This window comes from Ambystoma mexicanum, chromosome 12 (assembly GCF_040938575.1).
Source record: "Ambystoma mexicanum isolate Mex_15411 chromosome 12, UKY_AmexF1_1, whole genome shotgun sequence".
Classification (NCBI taxonomy): Eukaryota; Metazoa; Chordata; class Amphibia; order Caudata; family Ambystomatidae; genus Ambystoma; species Ambystoma mexicanum.
The window spans coordinates 1094643402-1094661846 of record NC_090936.1 but is presented as its reverse complement, the minus strand read 5'-3'; the positions used below and the strand labels follow the sequence as shown (position 1 = coordinate 1094661846).

General features: G+C 45.2%; 1 protein-coding gene across 7 annotated transcripts in view; it reads right to left on the bottom strand.

Annotated features, from left to right (window-relative positions):
• Nucleotides 1-18445, bottom strand: part of TASOR2 (transcription activation suppressor family member 2) — a 1665218-nt gene that overhangs the window by 1328821 nt on the left and 317952 nt on the right. For all 7 annotated transcript variants that reach the window (XM_069629643.1, XM_069629647.1, XM_069629648.1 and 4 more), the window contains exon 11: nt 7372-7475. In XM_069629643.1, coding sequence (XP_069485744.1) covers nt 7372-7475 — 104 coding nt within the window. The remainder of the gene's footprint in view (nt 1-7371; nt 7476-18445) is intronic.

Genomic DNA, 18445 nt, shown 5'->3' with positions numbered 1-18445 from the left:
ACAGATATATCGACTAGGGAGTGAGTGGTACATATCCATAGGGAACCAATGGGGAATTCATACTATAGGTCCCTAAATTCACGACTGTAGTTGGTAAGTAGGAGCTTCTTCATTAAGACCTCTTTTTCTATCAAGAGTTCGCAGACTGTGGATCCATCTGGATTCTTTATTATTCAACGCTCTCTGTGGGTTAGAACTGTTTTTGACCATATCAATCACCCACCATTGGATGTCCTAGGGGGAATGGCCAAAAGCGACATAGTGGGATACCATTGGTGCTTGATGGTTCTTGCATCTAATCCTGGATCGATGTTCATCGATTCTCGTGTGGACTTGTCTTGTGGTCTGCCCCACATATCTCAGTGCACATGGACACTGGATACAGTATATCACATTCGCTGTTTTGCAACTAGATAAAAAGCGTATTTCCCATGTTCTATCTTCAATTTTGAAGTTGGACATTTTCTTAGTGAATTTACAGGCACAGCAGTTTCGACAAGGGAAATGGCCTAACAATGGTCGAAGAGTTCTGTGGCTTGTGTTAGGAGTGCCATGGCTTGTAGAGTGCACCAGTTTGTCTCTCAGGTTTCTCAATCTTTTAAAGGCAAACAGAGGTTTGCTTTTATCTGCGAGACAACTGCTCACCATCGGCCAGTACTTCAAAAGTATTTTCTTGATCGCAAATGATTGTGTGCTGTAGGTTGTGACACATGTTAAACGATTCTGGGTTTGACTTCTCCGACTAGGTTCCAGCAGATTTTCCCTGGGGGTAAATCTCGCTCTTTTAAGGGCGTGAGATATCAATTTCTTGGGGTAGCCTCGCTCTTTCAGATCACTGGCTAATTTGTTGGCGTGTAGATATTAGTCAGCAATCTCTGTGCAATTTCTTCTTAGTCTGAGAAATTGACTAAACGGCAAGTTCTCTTTTAGAGATCTTGGGTGGAAGCTCTTAAAGTGCAGAAAAGTATTTCTATCAGTTGTTTTTTTGTGCAAAGAGCAAGCGAGATGTCCCACTTTGACTTGGATGCACAGGTCCAGAAAGTTAATTGACGTTTTAGAGTGTTCAGGTAAACAAAGAATTCCTGTAGGGACTCTATGTTCCCCGCCATAAAAAGATCACATCGTCCATGTATCTGAACCACTTTCTAATGTGTGGTTTGTAGGTTATTTTCTGAGAGGACATATCTCGTCTCAAAAGCTGCTATAAACAGAATCGCAAGACAGGGAGCAAAAGCTGCTCCCATCGCCGTACATCTTGTTTGCAACTAAATCTGTCCAGAGTAGAGGAAAAAATTCTTTTGTAGTGCGATGGTCATCAATTCAACGATAAAGGCTGCTGGAACCCTGTGTTCGGTGGCTTGGAGGGTGAGAAAAAGATGGACTATCTCTATTGCCTCCTCCTGAGGGATGTTAGTATAAAGCGATTTGATATCTATAGTGACAAAAGTATGGTTCACCCTCAAAAATGTTTATGGTTGCTGTAGTGTCTTTAAGGTATGTAACAGGAGACAGTTTGTTGGCTGATGGGTTGCAAAAATAGGTCTATAAACTTACACAAGGGTTCCAAGATGGAACCACAGCCTGACACAATAGGCCTCCCCGGTGGGTATGTTTGATCTTTATGAATTTTGGGGAGGTTATAAAAAGAGGGGATCCTTTTCTCTGAATGGTTTAAATGTTCAAATTCTTCCTTGGTGATCGATGAGCGTTCTGTTGCATATTGAGTCACCTCCCTGTTCTCATTTTCTATATCAGATGAAGGGTCCTTTCGTAGGGGACAATAGCTACGGGTGTCTTCTAGAAGATCTAAAACCATACAGTTATATCGTGTCCATGAGAAGAGGACAATGCCTCCCCCCTTGTCTGCGGGTTTAATGATCAAATTGGGGTTAGATGTTAATTCTTCGAGTGCTTTCTTCTCTTTGTTGGAGAGGTTATTCCCGACCTGATGATTGGTATTCTGGAGTCTTTTTAGGTCATTCAGAACGCATTTCTCAAATAAGACAATTTCCTCGGCCATCTGGTTATCTGATGGGGTGAAAGTGGAGAGAACCCTCAACCCAGTGTCTAATAAAGTTTCGCGTTCCTCATGTTCACAGAAGAAATTACTAAGTCTGATTTTTCTAAAAAATTGTTTCATCTCTACTTCTGTAGAGTACCAGTCCGTCCTGTTAGTAGGGACGAAAGAAAGGCCCTTTGCAAGGAGCCGAGTTTGTTGGTCAGATAATATTACCTCTGATAAGTTAATAACTGGAATTATTTGAGCTTCCCTATTTGTTGTCCGAGGGGTGTACATAGCCGCTATTGGTTGTATCGTCTCCTGCGTGGCCGTTGCCACCTTCTGCCTCCCCATGTGTCCCATGGCTGGCTGTAAAAATCCCCTTGGTAACCTCGAAACTGGCCTCTTCCTAAAAAAGGTCTTTGGTCCCGAGGACTAAAGGTTTGTTGGGGTCCCGGTTGGTATTGCTCTTCTCCTGCAGAGTCACTACTGGTGTCAGAGAATGTGACCCACCTACTAGGCACTCTTCTATTTACAACAAACAATAATTGAATACTTTTATGGTACTTTGGAACATATATCTTTGGACTCTTCAAATTGAAGTTAGTTTGAAACGGAGTTACTTAACAACCTCCTTTGTTATAGGATAGGAATTCAACTTCTGTGATACTCAGTGAAATTGTTTACCCAATGGAAAGCCTTTTTTTCTTTTTGATTCTTTTTATTTTGCATTTTTTTCTGCATTGTTTGTCGACACTTAACCACTATTGTCATTTATGGTTTGTGATCTATTTAGATGATTTTTTCTTTTTTGTGACATGTAATATGCTTGAAGTTGAGCCTACCTTAAAAGAATACTGCTAAATGTTTTGCAAAATGTTGCTGAGGCTCTTGTATAAAAATTTGTCTTATGTTTTATATTAAATGATGAAAAGCATTTTGAAGTCTATGGTTAGACCTTATGTTCAGTCAAGGGACAAAACTGAGCGAAATGATCAAGATAATGGCATTAATTTTGCCCCCATATACATATGAGATGTCACTTTAAACATATAGAAAAAATTAGGACACCATCTGGGAATACCGACTAGCACACCTAGTAAGTAGTGATCCTTGACTGTAATTTTCTTGCTCCCTTTGCTCAGAGAAAACGAGGTGTACACAGGTATTTGATATACCGTATCAGCCGTAGACTGTAACCTGTGGGGACATATTCTGTTGGTTTTTGTTGGTTTTTTTCCCAGTCCCTTACAGAGTAGGGAAGTAGCCCTCCAGTACATATACCTCAAGGTCTACAACATCTGCGTTGGACGTTTGGTCATCCGAAGTACCCCCGTCACTTTCGGCTGGCGTGGCGGTGGGGGGTTCCACGTGTGATATACAGTACGTGGCCCACCGCTTTACACAGCGCTCCTTAAGGGTCTTAGGCCGAAGGAGTTTGCAGGCCGCACACCGCCTCTCGTCCTGCTCTAGGGGAAGACAGGCGTTACACGTCCTGTGTTCGTCCTTCCAAGGATACCTGACCCTACACTTAGGGCAGAATCTAAAGGGAGTCCTTTCCATAGCAAAAGGGAAGGATGACCAGACCGAAAGGGAAAAGAGGGGAAAGGAGGAAAGACATACTAAACAATATGGCCACCCCGATCCCACTCTCCCTACTGTATAGGCCGGCCAGAGGGCCCGACCACGTGGAAAATCCGTCCGCCGGATCTTAGGCGCCGAAATCCACAGTCATAGACGATTCCCCCGTAGTCTTCGTCGAAAATGTTCTTATAGGCGAAGTGACTTAATGGGGAATAAAACCGACAATTCGCTAAAGATAAACAATGTCTCTAGTAAGAGCTCCGCTATAGGGCAACCAGTTATCTGGGTGGAAAAAAACCACAATCTGAGGGACCTCAGCGCGTGAGGGATTTTGGGTACTACAGACGTCACGATAGGGATAGTGTTACAGACACGCCTATGCCGACGTCCCCTTTCGGTCCGCGAAAGACAAGATGCAATACTCCGCGGTTACCACTGGATGTCGGACCATATGCACAGCATGTGATTCTAAGCAGATTAACAAGCATCAGAAAAACACTTATACACAAGGTTTCTTGAATAAACAATGAATAATGCATCAGTCAGTTCGAGTAAGCCTTCTTCAGAAGGGGGCAATATAACAGTAACACTCAAATACACTTCAAAAATACACACTCTTAATATTTCTAAATCAGCAAGTACCCTTTTGGGATGGCCCACAGACATTACATACACCCTCAGGTGACTTCAATAGTTAGGGTGCTGGGGACATTAATATATTGCTGTTGCATTTAGAACCAGATTTAAGAGTTTGTCAAAGAGAAAGGTTATTACGACACAACAAGAGATCTCACAAATATTTCTTAAAGCAGGTAAGTACTTTTGTAAACCCCCCCAATGCAAAGTTAGTTAACCCTTTCCTGGAAGGAAGACCTAACACAACTACAGAGGGAAGAAGAGCCATTCAGGGAGACAGGCTAAGCCAAAGTCAATTGAGAAAAAGTCTACGTGAAACTGAAGCACTTCTCATAGGTAGGTAAAAGTCTTGCACAATGTTTTAAAAGTCTTTGTAGATAGAAGAATTCAAAGTAGGGCCACAAGATGTTTAGGCTTGTGAGGTAAAGAAGCTATCAGCAACTCTAAAGAGCAACCACAACAAGTCTCACCAACAGAGAACAAGTGCAGCTATACAACAAGAGGTAAGTTCTCTTAGACTGTACAGTACCTTTATGTGGAAGAAAAGTGCAGCAGATGACTTCTGATCCTGTGCAGCTCTGCAGATCTTGGTGTTCCTGGGCCTCTGTCTTGGGGACAAGAGGGAGGAATTTTGGGGATTCCTGCACTGCAATGGGACGGTCACCGCTCTCAACCGGCAAACTTCAAACAAGTGGCTGTTCAGTGCTTCAGCAGTTTCTGGCTGTCGATATGGACTTTCCTTGCATCTGGGGTCCAGATCCCTGTTGATCCCTGGGAGTCCAGAGGATCTTCCTGGAGCTCTTGGCCAGCTTAAAAGAAACACACACAATCTGGTGTTCCTCTCCCTGGCGTTTCAGTTTCCAGCAGCAACTCTGTGGAAATTCAACCAGCTCTGAGAGGATGTCCAGGTGCCTTACTTTGGAGTTGATTGCTCCCACCAACTCGAGAAGTCGTCCTTGCATGGGCTTCTCTGTCGATACGAATTTGGACTTTCAGCACAGCAGCAGGGCTTCACCGGGCAAACCAACGGTCCAGGAGTTGCAGCAGGCGTTCTCTTCAAGTTCTTCTTCGGACTCCTTCGTCCAGTGGTCGACTGCCTTCCAAGCCAAAAAGCTTAGCCTTTTATGCGGGGTTCTCCCATTCATTCCAGCCCAGCTGTCGGACACCCAGCAGGGTGGCGGTCCTTGCCTGACAGTCAGCCGGCCAATCACCACAGAGTGCATTTGGGTCTCCTAGGAGACTAAGCACAGGGAGTTTCGGGCACCTCCCTCACTTCCTGCCAACCCCAGACACCCTGGAACAAGAGGCAGCCTTCACTCATGAATCCTGCCAAAAGCAAACAAAGGGACCAAACCTGGTCTGGGGCGCACAGTGAATCTCAAGAAGGACCATTCCACAACGAAATGGCAAAAAAGAAGACCAGGACCATTTTGACAAAAATAGCACCCTTGGGTGCTTTACTGCAGCTGCGAACACAGCCCGCGGTAAATGCACACCACGGTAGTTAAAAGTAAAGCACTGCCAACAGCCATTCAATGAGGAAAGTAACATAAAAATGTTACATGAGAAGCTAGACAAAGGGGATACTAAGAAACCCCTCAAGGATCCCATTGTAAAATAGTGTGTGCTGGGTCTAGAAAGCCTCAGCTTTTAAGCAGGTTTTCACATTCATGCACAGCCTAGGTGGTCAATCACAGGAGGGTGGCTGTCCTCCCAAGACAGACAGCCAGCCAGCCAGCCAGCCAATCAGGACTATGTTCATTCAGGCACTCCTAGAGACAAAGGACAGGGGTGTTTCGGGACCCTCCCTCACATCCTGTCCTTCCAGACACACTGGAGCCAGGGGCGGGCTTCAGGCCTGAAGCCCGCCAAAGGCAGAACAAACAAAGGGCTCAAGCCTGCCTCAACCAACAGAGTAAAAACCAAGAATGACCTCACAAACAGAAAATGGTGAAAAAAGAAGACAGGGGCCATTGTGTCAAAATGGTCAGCCATGGGTGCTGTACTGCAACTGATGGTTCAGCCTGCGGTAGAAAAGCACAATGGTAGGAAAAATTAAGCCACTGCCACCAGCCATTTAAAGTAGTGAGGGTAACAAAAATATTACATGGGAAATAAGGGGCTATTAAGTAACCCCCCAGCACTCCACATAAAATGGTGTGTGCTGGATCTACAAAGAAAAAAGATAAGTAAAGTCAATTTCACTTTACTGATCTTGGAAACAGTAGTTTATCCAAGAGGAGGTTTTTAAACCTTTTGTGAAATCTGAAAGACTTCCCTGTGCCACTGCACTGAAAGTGCTGTGTGACCAAAGTAAAAGATGATGCCTATGGAGTTTGTCAGACTCCACAACCAAAAGAAAAACAATGCATCAAATCACATTAAAATACATGAGAGAGTGGGAAAAAAATGTCTCACTCTCTCCATGTTAAATAAGTCCTCAAAATCCAGCAATGTTGTGGTGGGTAGAGGGGGGTCTCTAAGGTGGAGGGAATGAGCCCATTTCTGAGAATTCTCCCCAACATATGCCAATCTCACCGCCTGCCAACAGTGTTAGGTAAGAATTGTCTTCCGCCAGGGAGGATTAGAAGGATTAGGTATGGCAGAGCGGGCTCACCTCCCTAGCCTCAATGGGGATGGCTCCCCTTGGGAAAATGGGATGAATTTCCGAGGTGTGACAGTGCACAGGACCAAGTTAAAGTAAATACACAATTCTATTTTATTTTGTTAATATGGATTGAATAAAATTATTTAAAATGCTCAAATAAATTCTAAGATACAAAGACACATTGTACCATGAATTATTACAGATTACTGGAAACCATCCCCACTTTCAAAGCATTAGGATTCACCAACTTTCTTTTATGTTCATATAGTGAGACAGTTGGAGGTTTGAATTTTAATTACATTTGTTTTTAATTAAATCAATTTTAATTAATCAATGTGTACACCAGTTACCTTAAATGGACAGTGAAGCGGAATGCATGGCAAAAGATAGCATATACAGAACAAGGATGGAAAATAATCCTTACACAATCCCATCATTAAGCGTGGCTCGTGAAACAAAAGTACACACATGGAAAGCAGCAAGTGCCATTACGCTGTGTGAAACATAGTCGTTAGGACATAAGGACACAAACATGTATTCTTACCAACTCCTTGCTCTTCATGTGTGCTTTTAGTGTGCTCAGTTTGTTGTCAACTGAACTGGATGTCATCACATCATACAGACTGCAATAAACTCCGTCATAACACACTGGGAAAAAAAGAGGTGTGAGAGCCATAAAAAAAACGACCACTAAAATAATACCATAATGCATTCCAATTTGAAAATCCATGCATACTCAATCTGAATGCACACAAGCTATCTTAGGTGTAAAGCCCTAAACATCCACGCTGGTGGTCTTGTAGCGCAGACTGGCCTTCTGTAACGCACTGCAGCACCTAGCTGGGATTCCTGTATTGACTGCATTCATAATGGCAGATCAACTACACAATTAAGAGAACACTGAAAGGCTGTCCAGTGGTTTTAGCAATAGGCAGAAGCTTTGTCTCGGCTGTGCTGCAATGATAGCCAGCAATGGCGTCTAAATACTTCTTTAGCACTGCTGCTTACTTACATTGTGAGGCATTTCTATTGTTACTTTGAATGTCTATCCCCTTGTGTTCCCTTGATCTGCTGCTAAACTGCCTGGCAAGTTTCTCGTGCATTCCTTCTGTCCATTCCCCCACCCTGCCATCCCCATTATGGTGCTCTATTGAAAATTACTACTCTATCACTTATCCTACCTCTCACAAGAAGCCTAGATGGATAAAGTTTAAGAAAGTACTCCTGGTCTCCAACACAAGCCTGCCAATTGCTGACACCTACGTCAATGCTTCTTCTAGGGAGACTATCACTGACATCCTCTTTGTCACCCCTTTTACGGACCTATGGACTCCTCATATGGTCTCTATCTTCTTCCAAGCATATTAATGGTGGAACCAGGTGGGAAGTTCTCTTGGCACACTGCCCATCCTCCAGGTGCATCATTAATGTCTATTAAAATGGCACTGTCATGGCCCAGGACTCTCAGCCAACCTCCTCCTTCTTGATAGGTGTCGTCTGTCTCATTAATTTCCTTTAATCTCCTGCCATTCCTCCCTCTGCTACCCGCATTGCCCTTTATCCACCTCAGACGGGTGTACTACATCCATGTACCCCTCCTCGGCAAACCTTCAAAAGGGGGAAATCAGCTTCACTTAGCTACTCTCAATGCTCGCTCTGCCAGTAAGCACTCCTCCGAAATCGGTCACCTTCTTGAAGATTTTGATCTTGATGTTCTCGCCCCCGCCGAGAGGTAGTTCAATGTCATCTCTGTCACTACTCCTGACACTCTTCTACCTTATGGCTACAAGATTCTCTCCAAAGCCAAGGCCCATCCGGTCTGGTGGAAGAGTGGCCTGGGTCTTCCCTGAATGGGTCCATGCTACAATAATATCATTAAATCCTATTCCTCCTTAAAATCCCTCATCTGCAGGCTTGGTATCTCTCCTACCTTCTCGCTTACTCTCGCCACCATTCACAGGCCCCCCCCCCCCGCCCACTCTCCCTATTCCTCTCTGAATGGGCTGACCTTACCCTCCTCTCTCGCAACCTCTACCACCAAGCTTCTCTTCCTTAGTGACTTCAACATTCATTTTGATTCCTCTGAAGTAGCCACTGTACTCTTCCGCAACCTCTGAATCTATTTCCGTCACCTTTCTTAACTCTGGTCCGAACCACTCAACCGGATACACCTTGGATACACTCAACTGACATGCCTATCTCTAACCCTCTCACCACACCTCTCTCCTGGTCTGACCATTCCCTCTGCTCCTCTCATCTGGGGGTTCTGGGCTACCTTGTCAAGCCTCGGCCTGAACTGCAAGTCTCCTTCTCCATCATTCGACTGATGACGCAAGTGTTAGTTGCTGCTTTTGATGCCACTCTCATCCCCCTCTGACCCCCGCTATTGACTCTCCCACTGACACAGCCCTCTCTAACCTTCACCTCTCCATCTCCAACACCCTTGACACCAGATCCCCTGTCATGAGGATCCGTATGAAGCCTGCCTCCAAAATGCAACAGTTGGAACGATGCCGACCTCGCCTCTCTGAAACGCAAGTGCAGAGTTGCTGAACGGAAGCAACAGGCTGCAAAACACATCCTATGACAAACTGGCATGTTGCCTGCTCTAAAGGCAACACCGTCTCTCCATCTGCTCCAAGAAGAGGACCCATATCCAAGTCCGCATCTCTGGGCCGCCAACAATACGGCTGAACTCTTCCAAATCTGTAAGGAACGCATCAATCCTACTGCAGTCTCCACCTCTCCTCCTCCATCTCTATCTCTATATTGCCTCCCATTTCACAACCAAAACCAAGGACATCCGGTCCTCTCTCTCATCTACCACGCCCCCTAATCTCCCACCTACTCTTAGGCCTCCCTTGGCCCCCCTATGTCCCTCCTCTACATTCTCCTCCTTCTCGCCCATAACACCGGATGAGGTCTCTAAAGCTGTTCACACTATGAAGGTCTCCTCCAAACAGGTGCTCCCCCAGAACTATCAAGGACAACATTTCCACTCTTGCTCCTGCCTTGTCCAATTTCTGTAACCATTCCTTTCCCACTGGCTCTTTCCCACTTTCCCTCAAGCACTTCATTGTACACCCTCTCCAAAAAGAACTGCCTGCTGACCCCTCCTGCCTGGATAACTACTGCCCTATCTCCACTACCCCCTTCCTGGGAAAACACTTGTAAAAGTTGGTCTCACAACTGACCAACCACACTGAATATGTTGGCTTCAGAGCACCCAGAGGCACGGAAACTGCTCTTCTGAACACCCGTGAAGACCGGCTACCTTGTTTCCAACTCTCCTTCTGTTCTCATCCTCCTTGATCTCTCCTTTGCCTTTGACACAGTCAATCATGCCACCCTATTAAAGCGGCTTCACGACACCCAAGTATACAACTTACAATTAAGTAGTATGCTCAAAACCATATATAACATATACACATTCACCATTAGAGGAATACGATTTCATGTGAATTAATTACCAGTACTGAACAGGTGAGTAGTCAGATGCAATGAAAATAGGTAAAAGTAGTCTTAATAAGAACAAGTAAGCCTATGTCCATCTTATGAAGTCCAGCCATAAGATGGTATGGGGCCTTGATCCTAAAATGTCACAAGTTCCAATATATAGCCTCTAGGTATGGCATTCAGAAATTATGCAGTTAGCGGTGTTAGTGCTTTGGTATGTTTTAAAAAGTTAAATAAGTATTTACCCAAACTCAGGTAAGTACCCCACTCCTTCCTATTTGGCAGGTAAGACCTAGGACAGGATTCATAACCCTTGTTAGACTACCGGATACTAGGCCGGAGGGAGTTCGTGTCAAAAGCATTATGTTAATGTTAAAGGACATTTGTACCGCGCACTATCACCACCGAAGTGGTCCCCTAGCGCTCTGGCGGCTCTGAAAAGGGGAGGGGAGGGTGTGGGTTAGTGGGAATAAGCTGGAAAAGTGCAAGAGAGCAGTGATGTGCTGTTGGGTGCCTCAGCCCGGTGAGTCCGTTGGCTGGGTTTGGGGTGTTTATGGTCCGTAGTCGTCGTGTTCTGTTGTGCAAGTCTATGTGTGGTTTGTTGTTGTGAAGTTTGTGCGGATTGCTGCGTTTTAGGCTTGTGGTTGTGTTTCGTTATAGTTTGAGAGGTGTATGCAGAGGGATGGAATTGTTAGTTAGTTGGTTAGTTGGCATTGCTGTCGTTGCAATTGTAGGATTCCATCTAGGTGCGGTACATGCTAACAGTCACACTTCTATCTAGATTCGACGCAAGCTAGGTTCATAATTCTAAGTGTGGTGCATGCTAAGAATCACATTTCTATCTAGATGCGACGCAAGCTAAAGTTCAGAATTCCATACTAGTGTGGCACATGCTAACAGTCACATTTCTATCTCGATGCGACGCAGCCTAGGTTCGGAATTCTAAGTGTGATTCATGCTAAGAATCACATATGCTAACAATCACATTTCTGAAATTCCATCTAAGTGTGGCATATGCTAACAATCATATTTCTATATAGATTTCTATATAGACACACATGGTGTAATGTAATGCAACAAGCTATGCACGACAAATTAAGGAAAGTATCATGGAGAAAGGCAACAAACTAGAATGCAACGAACATAAGTCCCTAGACTGGTCTTTTAAAAGATCCTCGCTGATTCCAGTTAATTTCATACCCATCACGGAGGAAAAACTGGAAGTTATTATTAAACAACTTAAGCCTAACAAATGTAAGGATGACATACACACTACTATGCTGATTAAAACATGCTCTCCTACCCTTATCACGTCAATTTGAACATTTATTAATGCATCTATAACATCTGGCACTGTGCCTCAAGATCTCAAGAAAGCTTGGGTAATGCCCATCTTAAACAAAACAGGCCTCTCAGTTGATTTGCCCAATAATTATAGGCATATTACTAATACCGCGTTTTTACTCAAGATTCTTGATCGTCTGGCCTACATGCAGATATCAGATCATTTAAAAACATATCCCATTCTAAATGATCACCAGTCTGGTTTCCGGGTCGGCTTTGGTACGGAGACCGCCCTCCTTGAACTTAAATCAAAATTACTGGCCCGTATGGATCGAAATGAGGCATCTCGACTTATGTTGCTTGATCTATCCGCGGCATTTGACCTGGTGGACCACTCGATTATGTCCACCAGGTTACACGAAGTCGCTAATTTTTCTCCCCTTGCAGTTAAATGGGTCTCATCATTCCTTAATAATTGTGACAGTAAGGTGTTCAGTGGCACGGATGAGTCTGAATCTATTACGATCTCCTATGGGGTTCCGCAGGGCGAAGTGTATGTCTCCCTGCTTCCACAACATTTTTACAGCTCCTTTATTTGCTATGTTGGACCATGAGAATGTAATATTTACCAACTACGCAGATGGCACTCAATGTGTCATCCCGCTATTTGGTTCGCATGGCCTGGACGAACTGGCCATTACCATCATCGAAACCTGGATGGTCCAGAACAAGTTGGCCCTAAACAAATCTAAAACTGAGCTCCTAGTTATTGGATCCTCTCACATACTGAATAAACTTGGTCCGTGCTATAATAGCTTTCAACTAGGAGAAGAAACTATCCTCCCACTTAAAGTCAAAACACTTGGCGTCACTTTTGATCAGCGACTGTCTAGGAAACAACAGGTCAGCAGCCTGGTCTCATCTTGTGCCTATTATATAGAACTATTAGCTCAACTAAGACCCTTCATTTTGCAAGAACACGCAGAGACTAATGCTAGAGCAATAATAGGGTCGAAAATTGACTATTGCTCAAGTCTCCTAATAGGCCTGGACAAAACTGATCGGAATAAACTCCAAGTGTGCCAAAATGGTGCGGTCATAGTTGTTATGAAACTCAAGCGTAGAGATCATGTCACGCTTGCAAGACGTGCTCTCCATTGTTTAGGACCCTAACCATAATCCGAAAATGTAGACAGTGCAATATGCCAGATTATCTACAACAGCTTCTCTCTGTGAGAACAAGTACAAGAGCTTTAAAATCTAGTAATCAAAACCTCTTATTTGTTCCAAAATGCCGAACCGTAAAGGTGGCCAACTCAGCCGTTTCTTTTATTGGGCCTAAGGTCTGGAACTCTCTCCCCTCCGAGTTGAGAGGTATTGAATCCGCCGAGATCTTTAAGAAGGAGCTAAAGACTCACCTTTTTAATTAACATCTTTTTAATCCTTCGATTGGTTTTTAATTGATTCTCTGATCACTGACTATCTGTTTTTTTATGTTGTCCTTGACTTGTAGTGCCCTCACGCCCTTGGGTCCATGGCCGCGCTATATAAATGTTATAAAGATGAAAGTAAAGGGGGAAAGGGAAGGAAGAAGAGAAAAGAAGGGTCTTGAGGAGCTTCCGGAACTTAAGGATATTCGGCTCAAGCCTGAGAGGTGCAGGGAGGCGATTACAGAGGGAGGCACCTGCAGAGGAGCGAGATCTACCCCCACTCTCTGCTTAGAGAAGCGTCTGATCTGCAGAGAGGTATTTCGGGAGAAAGAGTTGGATGCAGCAGGGTCCCAGGCCCCATAATGCTTTGAGGATGATGCAGAGGGTTTTGAACTTGATCCTAGCAGCAACCGGGATCAAGTGGAGAGATTTTAGGGCTGGAGCGATGTGGTACCTTGGCTTGAGGCCAAGGATAAGTCTTGCAGTCCTATTCTGGATTAGTTGAAGGGGCGAATGGAGGATAAAGGAAGATTGAGGAAGAGGCTGTTGCAGTAGTCCAGCCTAGAGAGGACCAGAGCTCTGGAGACAATAAGTTTCTGGGGGAAGGTGAGGAAAGGGAGAATGCCTCTGAGGAGGTGTAGCTGATAGTGGACCTTCTTGGCAAGGACCGCAATGTAAGGAGAGAGAGGAGTCAAAGATAACCCCAAAGTCATATGCCAGATAGGTGGTTGAGGGGAGGGGACCCATAGAGGTCGGCCAGAGAGTAGAAGGGAGCTGGGGTCCCAATGAGAACGATCTCAGTCTTACTAGTATTAAGGCAGAGGGAGGGAGAATTGAATGTAGCTAGTGACCTAAAATGGCTATGCCACAAGAAGTTTGCTTGTTCTTTGGCCATATTGTAGTTTGGCAGCCTTCCTGCCTTCCCAGGTCAGGAAATCCCATATAAGGTCATGCACTTGCCCAGGAAAGCTGCTGCGTTTGGAGAGGGGGGGGAGAGAACGAGAGAGCGTGAGACAGGGAGAGAGAGACAGAGACAGACACAGAGACAGAGAGACAGAGAGAGACAGAGAGAGAGAGAAAGAGAGAGAGAGAGAGAGAGAGAGAGAGATTCTGTCTGTTCCAATTCCACATCTATAGAGCCAGATAGTTTAGGCATCGGGAAAGAGTGAAACCAATAGTTGTCCCTGATTGGACAACTACTGGCTGATTGAATGGTGCATATTAGTGGGCTTGGACTTGCTTTCAGGCTGGATAGTGGATAAGAGGACTCCTGCAGACATTTATTCAAATCAGCATTGGACCCAAGAATCAAGCTGACAGAAGATCTGGAGAAGACTCTTGAAGAGGCCTGACATCCCTTCCTGCATCTGGCCCGATGTAGCCCTGTTGGACTACCTGATCACCAAATACCCCGAGCTGTGCTTCATCCCCACGACTAGTGGGACCAACTAGCGTCGACCCCTTCTTGACGATGCCGTCCTAGGCCTTCGGAAGTGTCGCTGGACCACCCGGTGGACTGATCAGCTCTCTCGTGGGCTACCTCGCCAGAAGCATCAACATTCTGCAGTTCAAACTTCAGTGGTCTCGAGCTTGTGGTAAAGGTCGCCTTCCCTGCAAATTTCAGCATTGCGCCATCAAGGGATCCTCTCCTAGAGGAGATTCTTCAACCACGACTGGAAGGATGCCCGTCTTCGCCTGTGTGCTGAGACCGTCGCTGGAACTCGCCTTCCCCCGTCCTGTGAAGTGTCCTAAAGAAGGCTGCATCACTGAATCTTGTATGGGTCCATTGGCATGGGTTACATCTTGCATCTGGACCTGACTGGAAGAATCGTTGCACATGCAGCTCCTGTGCACCTCCCACCGGAACCAGCAGCTGGAAATCCAACCTTAAGCGACCCCCCCACTCAACGCCATGAAGTCAACTGGGAAAATCTGAGTCAGGGGTAAGTAAACGCAAAGCATTTGTGTCCCACACCCTTTCTACATAGGATAACATCGAGAACAGGTCTCTTTGTATCCTGCCATTCCATGCCACTGTCTTATGGTCGTCGAACCTGCGTAGTATCATGTGAAAGATAAGAACACATTTTACTTACCTAGTAACTTTGTTGCATTTCTTTTTAATAATGAGCAACACAATTAAGCTACCTGCTATAGATACATTCTGGGGAGAAGCATTGTGGCTCCTGTGACTTTTGGGCACAACGCCTCATTCTTCTTAGGGTTTGGACTGCTGAAGTTAGGAGAATTCACTTGTAACATGGTTCCATCTTTAGTGCATTAATTTACTTGTTGATTAAGTTACTTGAATGCATGTTAAGAACCTTTGTTGAAGATCTATATGTTTATCATTGAGTTTCATTTTTTAGTGTGTGTAAAAGTCCTAGAATAAATATTTGTATTTTTATACATTGCTGTCTAAATTGAATTATTGTGTATTATATTGTGTGGACACATTATGGACCCCTGACCACACTCGCATTCCCCAGAGAATAGCATTCACTGCTCTCCACGTTTACATTGATTGGGTTTTGGATACAATCTCAGAGTTCCCCAGTTCACCAAAACTAGGGTGGCCTCCTGAAATCTGTCCACCCGGCTAGATTCTAGAAATCCATCTCAACACTGGCCACTCAAGAGTGGCTTAGTGTCAAAACAATGTTACCCTACAGAGGACAGAAACTATGGTAACTAACCCACCTGACTCAGATTCTTCCAGATACCACTACAGCTCTTCCGGAATTCGATGGAGCCACAATCTTTTGCCCTCTGTAAGTGGCGGGCGCAGAAGTCACTTTCAGCAATGGGATCAAGTTTTGTTTGGTCGCAGAGCAAAGGAATCGGATCCAGTTAACTTCCGGTTGAAGACCCAAAATGATGAAAGATGAAAGAATTCCCCAGTGAAAAGCCCCCGCGGGACACCACATTGAATTGAAGGAGTGTTCCAACGAAGGTCACCACGGTCAGGCAGCACCAGGCGGTCATGCAGCGGCAAACAGAGGCAGCCCCAGCACAGCTTCCCTTGAAAAGAGATGGATGAAAATGCGAGGACGCGCAACCTGTGGCACAAGCTAAAGGTCTGCAAAGTTCCAAGGCTCCAAGTAGGATGATGCTGCAGCGTGTTAGTCCAGGAGAGAGCTGGTTAGCCCACCGGGTGGTCCAGGGACACTTCCTAAGGCACGGTACCTCGAGCAGGGGTCGAGACTGATTGTTCCCACCGGTCAAAGGGTTGAAGCACCAACAAGGGTCTTCTAAAATCAGGCAGAGGAGCAGGTCTTCCATGGACCAATCACTGGAGTACACACTGGTGAGCAGCAGGGGTCCTCCTCAGATCAACAGCACGCTGCTCGCCTTTGTGGAGGTCTCGGTGCCAACGATGATCATCAGAACAGTTGCAGGAGTCATTTTATCCATGATTAAGGGTGGGAGCAAGCCAAAGTCCACCAATCGTAAGGATCTGCACCATTCAAACAGGCAGGGGTTGTCCAATCCTGGACAACCACTGTTCATCACATCCACAAGTCATCTTCTCCCAAAATTCCAGGTTCCCATCTTCAAGGGAACCTGTCCTGGAGCAGCTTCGAAGGATGCCCTTTTGTCGCCTGCAAACGGTCATCATCATTGGAATTCGCCTTCCTCCATCCCGTGAAGTGTCGTGAAGAAGTCTGCATCGTTGGAATCTTCATTTCTTCACCGATGCGGCTTGCACCTTGCGGTTGCACCCAACCTGAAAAATCCTCGAACCTGCAACCCCTGGGCACCTCTCACTGGACCAAAGGATGCGGTCCCAGTGACTCCCAGTCAAACCATCGTGATCACGGTAAAAACAGTAAAAATCACACCGCTGCTGCATCAGCTTGTCTTAGGCACATCCTCAAAGTAACCAAAAAGCCATTATAAAAGGAGCTAGAAGGATGCAAAGTATAACTGCACTTCACTGCAAGATGCAGTATGCAATTGTAAAAATAAAAGGATTCATAAACAGAGACACAGTATCTCACTACAGACAGGTTTTAGGAACTAGTCAGTTTCCAAAAATGAGCAAAACAGGCAACGGAAGTAAAGCTGAAGGATTTACTGACCTCCAAAAGTCAGGACAGGGTTAGAAAAACAAGCACAAAGAATGGGGTTGAATAGAAATCTATGGAAGGAAAAGTGCATAAATAAAATCTTTCCCGACCCTCACATGGAAAGCAACGATATTGGAATGAAGTTGAGAAAAAGTCTAGACCCCATGTGTGACAGAGTAAAGCCCAAGGGGAAAAGTAGAGTGTGGTCCCTGCGATAGAGGTATGGGGGTTCTTGTAAGATGAGAAGCCACAGAGTGGACAATACAGGAGGGGTGCCAAGAAAGGCGAGCCCCTGTCACACTCTTGTGTGAGGCTAGCACAAGTCACTATGTACATTGCAAGGGTAAATACCCAGAAGGTGGTTTCTATGGAGGGTGGATCTGTGTTACTTAGTGTTGCTGATGGGGTAGGCCAGAAATGGGTTCTAGGCAGGATAGATCCCGGTCACTTCAGGGATGTTGCAAAAGTGCACCCCAACGATACTGACTATGATGGGTGGCTCCCATAATCCTGTGCAGCAAGCACCCGATAAGGAGTGTTGGGGAGAATTCTAATTTCTGTGCTAGTTTCCTGCAACTTTAGAGACCCCCCAGCTCTTTTGCTCGACTTTACGACTTTTAATTTTTATCCTGGTTTGACCTAGATCTTTTTCTCACTCTCTCATGTATCTTTGATCTGATTTGGACTCTGTTTCTCTTTGGTTTTTGGAGTCTGACAAACTCCATAGCCATCTACATTTTGTATTGTGACACAGCATCTTCAGTGCAGTGTCACAGAAAAGTCCTTTGGATTTCTCTTCAGTTTTAAATACCTTCTCTTGGGTAAACTACTGTTCCCAGGAATTGTAAAGTGAAATGGACTTTACTTACCTGTTTCTCCTATGTAGGTCCAGTACAGCCCATCTTATGTGCAAGTACTGGGGATTACTTAGTAGCCCCTTTCCCTTCTTACTCATGTAAAATGTTTTATGTTACCCTCACTACAAATAATGGCTGGTGGCAGTGGTTTAATTTTCCTACCATTGTGCGTTTTTTTTTTACTGCAGGCTGAATCCTGAGCTGCAGTATTGCACCCCGGGTGTCCATTTTGTCAAAATGGCCCTAGTCTTTTTTTTGCCATTTCTTGCTTGCAAGGTCTATCTTGGGTTTTACTCTGCGCGCCAAAGCAGCTTTATCCCTTTTGTTCGGTTTGCCTTTGGCAAGCTTCAGTGCTGAAACCTGCCTCTGGCTCCAGTGTGTCTGGCAGGGCAGGAAGCAAGCAAGGTGGCCAAAACTCCCCATCCTTAGTCTCCTTGGTTACCTGAATGCACCCAGTGGTGATTGGCTGGCTGGCTGTCCTTGCAGGACAGCCACCCTGCTGTGTGAGTGTCAGCTAGGCT